General features: G+C 48.8%; 2 protein-coding genes across 3 annotated transcripts in view; one reads left to right on the top strand and one right to left on the bottom strand.

The window, feature by feature from the left end:
• LOC119445505 (dehydrogenase/reductase SDR family member 7) overlaps positions 1-673 on the bottom strand; it is an 80,644-nt gene extending 79,971 nt beyond the window's left edge. Inside the window, exon 1 of one of the 2 annotated variants that reach the window (XM_049663343.1) lies at positions 517-673. In XM_049663343.1, coding sequence (XP_049519300.1) covers positions 517-646 — 130 coding nt within the window. In that variant the 5' untranslated portion in view covers positions 647-673. The remainder of the gene's footprint in view (positions 1-516) is intronic. The other variant, XM_049663344.1, reaches the window with a different exon arrangement.
• A 2,354-nt stretch (positions 674-3,027) lies between these two features.
• On the top strand, positions 3,028-5,854 carry LOC125944269 (uncharacterized). Its single transcript, XM_049664616.1, has 3 exons — positions 3,028-4,183; positions 4,296-4,485; positions 5,567-5,854. Exons 1-3 carry the CDS (start codon positions 3,084-3,086, stop codon positions 5,852-5,854), a joined length of 1,578 nt encoding a protein of 525 aa, XP_049520573.1. The 5' UTR covers positions 3,028-3,083.
• The last annotated feature ends 2,293 nt before the right edge of the window (positions 5,855-8,147 follow it).

An 8,147-nucleotide genomic window follows, 5' to 3' on the forward strand; every position in this document is an offset into this window, starting at 1 on the left:
TTACTGGATAAGAAAACACATGTTACTTTTCCACGGTATTCGCTAAGCGGCTAAAGGTTCGTATGCTTTTCGAATTCTTTATAGTGCTGCAAGTGTTTCATGCCCGTCTTGAAGGAATGTTCACAGCGTGAGGCTTGTATTTCCCGTCCTTTTTCGCAAACGAGAAATGCACATTGCGCAATTAAATGTGTGCGTTTTGGCCACTTTCAAGACTACAACTGACGCACGCAACCACTGGCACGTGTTTACCAGATAAGCATGTGAGCACGCTAAGAGTTTTCAGTGAACAAATGAGGACAAAATTGAAACACCGTTTTCATATCAGAGCAAGAGCTCCCAGAAAGGGCATGAAATCTAGAAAAGCTATAATGTATCGCGGATAATTATGGAAACCGAGGAACAGCCCGACAGCGGGTCATTGAAAACCCGAAACAAACATAAAGAAAAACATACCAAGCACAAATAGCGCTTCGACAATGAAAAGTATTTGTTTTGCTAGACCATAGCAAGGCTTACCTATCGAACGTCCGAACTTTGACTTGAACAGAAGCGTCAGGTCGGCGTCGGCTAGCTTAAACCACGCAGCAAATGCCACGAGCCATGAAACGGCCGTATAAAGCAGCCACGACACCAAACAACACGCCATGATTGCGGGCACGTTAACACCGAAATGAATCAGGGAGGTAAGCACTGCTTATAAGTGCAGGCGAGCAGCACACAGCTTCGCAGCCGTGAGTGCGTCGGCGCCGCTGCTCAGTTCGCGTGGCAGCCCAGCTGCTCAGTTCGCACGGTGCGCTGAAGTCGCCAACATAGGATACAAGGGCCCAGCGGAAATGACACAACGGCGGAAAGCACTCGGGTAACAACAAGAACGACTGACACCGGTGACTGCCAGTCGGTGCTTAACTACATAAATTGTTATTACTAATTATTTAACTTGATCAAATATTATATTAAGAGTTAAGTGTGAAGAAGAAATTGTAGGTCCGCCTGAAAAATTCCCGATCCCGCTTTCTATTGCTGAGTACGTGCTACGTAAACATTTTTTCCCCACCTGAAGGAAAGCTCGCGAAACATACCACATGCCATATAATATAACATGCCATACCAGATGGCAGGAAAGTGGGAAATGTCATTGCCAACTTCAAATATTGTAAAAAGAATAATTTCTCGCTAAACTGCCGACCGATCTCTTTCATCAGCGTATCTTGCAAGCACATGGAACACGTTATTTCCTCCCTCGCCTTGAACGTTCTTGATTTTAAATATTTCTTTTGTTCCTGCAAGGGTTTGGCAGGGGTCTTTATTTTTTTGCTTTCTTTTATTTTAGGTCTCTAGCTTTATCCATCAAAGACCTTCATGCTATTCTTAACGTTAATGTTCAGACAGATGCCTCATTTCTTGGAAGGAAGTAAGGAAGGAAAGAGTGGAGAAGGAAAGGCAGGGACGTAAACCAGTTCAGCACAACCGGTTACTCCACTTTTCTTGGCTTGGCTCATAAAGTACCGCACCCACGCTTAACATCAAAGTTACCCTATATAAACTGACACCTTTAAGTACTAGGTTGGATCAATGACTCCTCGTCTAATCTTTCCCAGTGAGAGTTTCTTTTTAGCGAATTGTTTTCACCGATTTCAGAATCCTCTGTGGTCTACGTTGAGGTTCTGTACTTAGCCACATTTATTATTATATATTACCGAACTCGCTCTGAATGTATCTTCTTAATATTGGCATGTTCACTGACGGCTGTATGATCTTTAGGACCGTTACTAACTCATCAGATGGTGATCATCATCAGCCTATTTTCGTGTCCACTGCTGGACTCATCAGATCAGATTGCCCTTATTGAAGACGTCAATAACCTCCGAAAGCAGTGCGAAGACTGGCTAATCACCCTGAACTCTATTAAATGTAATGTCCTTTAGCCACCTCTGTTATCCATTCTGTTTCCCTTGCAACATCGCTAACACACAACTTGAATGGGTCATCCTCATCATGATCAGCCTATTTTTACGTCCAATGCAGGACGATGACCTCTCCCTGCGATCTAAAATTACCTGTCTTGCGCCAGCTGATTGCAATTTGCACCTGCGAATTTCCGTATTTCATCACCCCACCTAGTTTTCTGCCGTCCTCGGCACCCATTCTCTAACTCTAATGGTCCACTGGTTATCTAGCCTACGCATTACATGGCCTGCCGAGCTCCATCCAGCTCTTTCTCTTAACGCCAACTATAGAATATCCGCTATGCCCGTTTGCTGTCTGATCCACACAGCTCTCTTCCTGTCTCTAAACGTTACGCCTAACATTTTTCGTTCGATCGCTCTTTGTACGGTCGTTAACTTGTTCTCGAGCTTCTTTGCTAACCCCCATGTTTCTACCCCATATGTTAGCACGGGTAATGCACTGATTGTAGACTTTTCTTTTCAACGACAGTGGTAAGCTCCCAGTCAGGATTTGGAAGTGCCTGCCGTTTGCACGCCAACAAATTTTTATTCTTCTGTATATTTGCTTGTCATGATCAGGGCCCCTGTGAGTAATTGACCTAGAGAAACGTACTCCTGTACAGACTCTATAGGCTGACTGGCGATACAGGTATGGGTACTTCAATGTGTATCTACTTACAAATACCGCGGGGCTCCCTTATCTAATGATCTGCTGTGGAAAGCACATGTAGCTAACGTCATTTAAGCCGCTAACAAAAGATTGGGTTTCCATAGACGTCACCTGCGCCACGCACTGCAGTATGTACAGCTTCTTGCTTAAAAGTATGGGTCCGATCAAAACTGGAATATGCGTCTCTCATCTGGGATCCCTCTGTAGTTGGTCTTACTAACGAACTTTAATCAGCTGGAAACCGCACCGCAAGGTTTATTCATTCTGTTATGTACTGACGTCACATGTACATTTCATCGCTTATCACCCACGCAAGCAGCGGTGGCCTTATCACGAGTTTCACTCATGCTATAAAAGGAGTGTGCGTCAATAAACCTACGTTCATTTCACCACTGGGCGTCCGACTGATTTACTACATTGGCGACGAGGCGGACCGGCCCGGCGAGGCCGCCGTTGAAGAAGGCGGGATGGCTGTCGGCAAGATCGGCGAGTATCGTCTTGGCACGGGCGCGTCTTGGGATGAGTACGTCGAGCGGTTGGAAATGTTTTGCGACGCGAACAAGATAACGGACGAGCAGAAAAGAGCAGTTCTGCTGAGTTGTTGCGGCGAAGCAGCGTACGGGCTCATCGTAACCCTGGTGAAGCCAGTAAGACCGACCATGGCAAGCTACGACGAAATCAAGACGGCCGTTCGCAAGCACCTGCATCCGAGGCCTTCCGAGCTGCACGCAAGGTTTTTGTTCTACAGGAGAAACCAGGCGGCTGATGAATCGGTGGCAGACTACGTCACGGCTCTGCGGAAGCTAACGGAAGACTGCGGTTTTGGTGACAAGCAACTACCGCTGGACGTCATGATGCGAGATCGTTTCGTGTGCGGCATCAAGAACGAAGCAGTCCAGCAGAGACTTCTCGCCGAGCCCAACCTTACGTTCCAGGTCGCGTACGACATGGCCGTGACAGCTGAGGCTACAGCAAAGCAGCAGCGAGACATACGCAACCAGGGACGAGACGAGACAAAAGACAGCCAGGGCCTAATTCAAGCAACTCGCACGAAGCAAGACACCGCAGCGGAAGAGTCCAGTTGCTATCGCTGCAACGGTAAGCACGCTCCGCATTTATGCAGTTTTAGAAAGGCGGCATGTTTCAAGTGCAAGATAATCGGACACATTGCGAAAGCCTGTCGTTCGAAAGACGAAGTTAGAAAGTTTCAAAGAAAAACTTCACACGAGCAGAAGAAAAAAGAGAGTAAAAGCAAGGGCGCCTACGAAATGACCGAATTATTTTCCCTCTGCGAGGTGAATGAGCAAGAAGAAAAATTCATGGTTGAAGTACAGATTGAAGGGCAGAATGTACCCATGGAAATTGATTCTGGAGCATCGTGCTCAATTGTGAGTGAAGAAACGTTTCGCTCTATCGAGGGAAAGCAAAGTAAAATACCCCTTCGAGAGTCAAGCACAACGCTCGTAACCTGGTCAAGAGGCGTTGCCTGTAGTTGGTCGCGCAAGTGTTGTGGTGGAATTCAAGGGTTGGACGGCAAAGCTGCCTTTGTTGGTAGTGAAGAGAAGCGGTAACAGTTTGCTTGGGCGGAACTGGTTTAGGCCGTTGGGCATTGGGCTGCATGGAATTCAGCAACTGAATGTTGAAGACGTCACTTCACGATTTTCTGAGGTGTTTCGCAGTGACCTTCCTGGCTTCAATGGACCGCCAGTGCACATCGAACTGAAAGACGACGCCAAACCAACGTTCCTCAAAAGTCGTACAGTTCCACTAGCACTGAAAGACGATGTGGCCAAGGAAGTGGACCGCTTGGTGCAACAAGGAGTCTGGGAACCAGTCGAGTACTCCAACTGGGCAACTCCGCTCGTGGTGGTAAGGAAAAAAGACGGAACCTTGCGTCTCTGCGGGGATTACCGTAGCACGGTAAACAAGGCAGTTAAAACCAGCGGGTATCCTTTGCCTACTGCCGCGGAAATATTGTCGACTCTCGGGTCAAGCAAGATATTTACTAAGCTCGACCTAGCTCAAGCTTATCAACAGCTTATTCTGGATGAGTTCGGCCGAAGTGCTCACAGTTAACACTATCAAGGGGCTACACAAGGTCAGGCGGCTACCGTTTGGAATTTCTGTCGCGCCATGGGTGTTTCAACGAGTCATCGACACGTTGTTGGCAGGCATTCCTGGCGTTAAAGCTTATCTTGATGATATCCTGATTTTCGGGCGTAACGCAGCAGAACACGCAGAAAGACTGGAGGCTGTGCTGTCGCGTTTGCAAAGAGCGCAGTTGAGAGTTAACAAGAAGTGTGAATTCAACCAGACTAGCATTGAATTCTTGGGACATCGGATTGATAATACAGGGATCCACCCGAGCCAAAGCAAGACTGACGCCATCCAGCAAGCGCCAACGCCCACTAGCAAGAAGCAGCTGCAAGCCTTTTTGGGGCTACTGAACTTCTATAGCAGTTTCCTCAAGGGCAGGACCGGAGCGGCGGAACCTCTATACCGGCTCCTAGACCACGACCACGAATGGGAATGGAAAGGTGAGCACCAACGTGCTTTCGAGAAGCTGAAGAAGCTACTTAGCTCCGATGCCGTACTTGTTTCTTATGACCCCGAGCGTCCCTTGATACTGTGCTGTGACGCATCCCCTGTAGGGGTGGGGGCGGTGCTGGCCCATAAAGCAGCTGACGGGAGGGAGCAACCCATAGCTTATGCTTCACGAACTCTAGGCGCAAGTGAGCGTAACTACGCCCAAATTGACAAGGAGGGTCTAGCAGTCGTCTTCGGGGTAAAAAAATTTCATCAGTACCTGGCTGGGCGAGAATTCACGGTGATAACAGATCACAAACCGCTTTTGGGTTTATTAAACACGGACAAGCGAGTGCCGGAAGTACTGTCACCCAGAATGCTGCGCTGGATTTTGTTGTTGTCTGCGTATAACTATCGCATCCAGTACAGGCGAGGTGAGGACAACTCCAACGCTGATGCACTCAGTCGACTGCCAGCCCCCGGGGACGAGGACGAACCACAACCACCTGGAGACGTGCTTCTACTGGAAGCTGTCGAGTGTGCACCGTTACAGGCACCGGACATCGTCAAGCTGATCAAAAAAGACAGCGTCTTGACCAGGGTGAAGGACTGGATCCTGAGTGGTTGGCCTTCGACACAACTAGACAGCACGTTTACACCATACGAGGTGAGGAAGACAGAGTTGTCGTTGCACCGGGGTTGCATACTCTGAGGGAATCGTGTGATAATTCCCGAAGCCGCAAGAGAGCGAGTGCTCCAACTACTGCATGCAAATCACCCGGGGATGAGCGCTATGAAAGCAGCAGCTAGAGGGCTCATGTGGTGGCCAAAAATGGACCACCAGATTGAAGAGTACGTACGGTACTGCCAGACATGTCAGAGCAACCGACAAAGTGACCCCAAGGCTCCCGTTCACTTTTGGGTCAAACCAGACCAACCTTGGAGTCGTCTACACATGGATTTCGCGGGCCCAGTCAAAGGAGATGTATTCCTTGTCGTGGTAGATGCGTACAGCAACTGGGCGGAGGTTGAAATCATGTCATCAATGAAAGCTGCGGCCGTCGTGACAAGCTTAAGGAAAATGTTTGCGACACATGGTGTGCCAGACGTTATCGTTTCGGATAATGGAACGGCCTTCACAAGCGCTGAGTTGCAAACCTTTTTGAAGTGTAATGGTGTGCGTACTGTTTTTACTGCACCTTATCATCCCGCCAGTAATGGCAGAGCCGAGAGGATGGTAAGAGAAGTGAAAGAAGCTTTAAAAAAGCAACGGGAAGGAACAACACAGTGCAAGATTTCGCGATTCCTGTTTAAACAGCACACGATGCCACATTCTGTCACAGGGAAATTGCCAGCAGAAATGATGATGGGGCGAAGGTTGAGAACTGCGCTGGATCGTCTTCATCCGGACCGACAACATGCACCTGAGGTTCAACACCCAGTTACCAAGAGGTACTGTGTCGGTGACACTGTCTACTCTAAAAGCTTCACTCCAGGTCCCAGGTGGAAGGCGGCCAGAGTGGTGGCGGTCAGAGGCCCGGTGTCGTATACGGTCCAACTGGATAACGGCGAGCGCCATCACCGACATCGGAACCAACTGAGAAGCGCCTGGACGAGGTCCGAATCAGACAAAGGTACCGGGGAGGGCTGCCATGCCGAGTTGTTTCCCACGGCAACACGACCCCAGCCGCAGCCGACGGCCCCAGAAGCAACCACAAGGGCAAGCCCGAGTCAACCTGTTCAAGAGCCAAGCGCAAGACGCCCACAGCAGCAGCTGACGAACCCAGAGGCACCAGAGGCAAGCCCAGAGCATACCAACCAAGATTCGATCGCGCCTCGAAGGTCAACGCGCGTTCGACGGCCTGTCCTACGTTATGGCATTAATGAATAGCCCAACGTAGCTTTGTATTCTTTGTATAACTAATCTTAGAAGGAAGGAGTGTTATGTACTGACGTCACATGTACATTTCATCGCTTATCACCCACGCAAGCAGCGGTGGCCTTATCACGAGTTTCACTCATGCTATAAAAGGAGTGTGCGTCAATAAACCTACGTTCATTTCACCACTGGGCGTCCGACTGATTTACTACACATTCGTCATATTCCTATAACGTCAGCGTTTCAGCCATAAAAGCGCCAATGCGATTCACGTCCTCTCTCTTTCGCGGTTGTATTGCCACCCTCTCCCTTTTGTAGTCAAAGCTTCATTACGCTACCTCGGGCAGCCGTCGTCGACTCTTGTTTTCACCTCGAGAGCTATAGGTCAAACCACAAGAGAGCATTAAGGCGCGTTTATAGTCCGACGTTTTCGGTGTGTGTGTGTGTGTGTGTGTGTGTGTAAGTGTGTGCTTGCGCGTGTCTGGGCGTGCGTGCCTGCGGGCGAGCGTCATCAGACGCCGGGCGCGTCGGAGCGCATTGGCCGCGCGTCCGGTCACGTAGACGGCGGGCGCCTACCTAACCACACACTTCCCCAGCTTTCACGTTGAGTTGAACTGCATTACCACCGAGTTTACCAAGGCCACTGTCCCGGACCAGTACCCAATTTATAAAATATATTTAATGCAGCTCACCCACCCTTATGTAATACCTCTCCCCCTCCCCCCCCCTCCCCAGCGGCTTTTATAACATGAACTGAAACGCACTACGGTTCTCGAGAGGTGCGTACACAGCCTCACAGTAGAGGGACGATAATTTGGAGACTACTCTAAATAGAGCTGTCACTGTGTCGACTTTTGGTTCAACTATGGCTTATTGTTTGTTCTGCGGGAAAAATATACCAGTTTTATATACAAAAGCTTTTCACGCTAGTACACGACAGCATGCTTTCTCGTGCATTCAGCTTTAAGGGCAGATAGATATATTAAGAATGTCTGCAGCTTCCCACAATTCTGTTTACCCATCAGCTGGTAGTGCCTATAACATGTTTTATTAGATACCATGAAAAGTTTACAGTTTCGTAATTGTGAGGTATATTTTTCCGATTAAGAGCCAAGGTACAATACAG

This window comes from Dermacentor silvarum, chromosome 3 (genome assembly GCF_013339745.2).
Source record: "Dermacentor silvarum isolate Dsil-2018 chromosome 3, BIME_Dsil_1.4, whole genome shotgun sequence".
Taxonomy (NCBI): Eukaryota; Metazoa; Arthropoda; class Arachnida; order Ixodida; family Ixodidae; genus Dermacentor; species Dermacentor silvarum.

What these genes read in the sequence shown, in the direction of transcription:
- LOC125944269 (XM_049664616.1), top strand. Translation starts at nt 3,084, where the DNA reads ATGGCTGTCGGCAAGATCGGCGAGTATCGTCTTGGCACGGGCGCGTCT. An exon ending in GTTGGTAGTGAAGAGAAGCG is followed by an intron (nt 4,184 to 4,295) that starts GTAACAGTTTGC and finishes GGTGTTTCGCAG; the next exon opens with TGACCTTCCTGGCTTCAATG. An exon ending in GGGCAACTCCGCTCGTGGTG is followed by an intron (nt 4,486 to 5,566) that starts GTAAGGAAAAAA and finishes TATCGCATCCAG; the next exon opens with TACAGGCGAGGTGAGGACAA.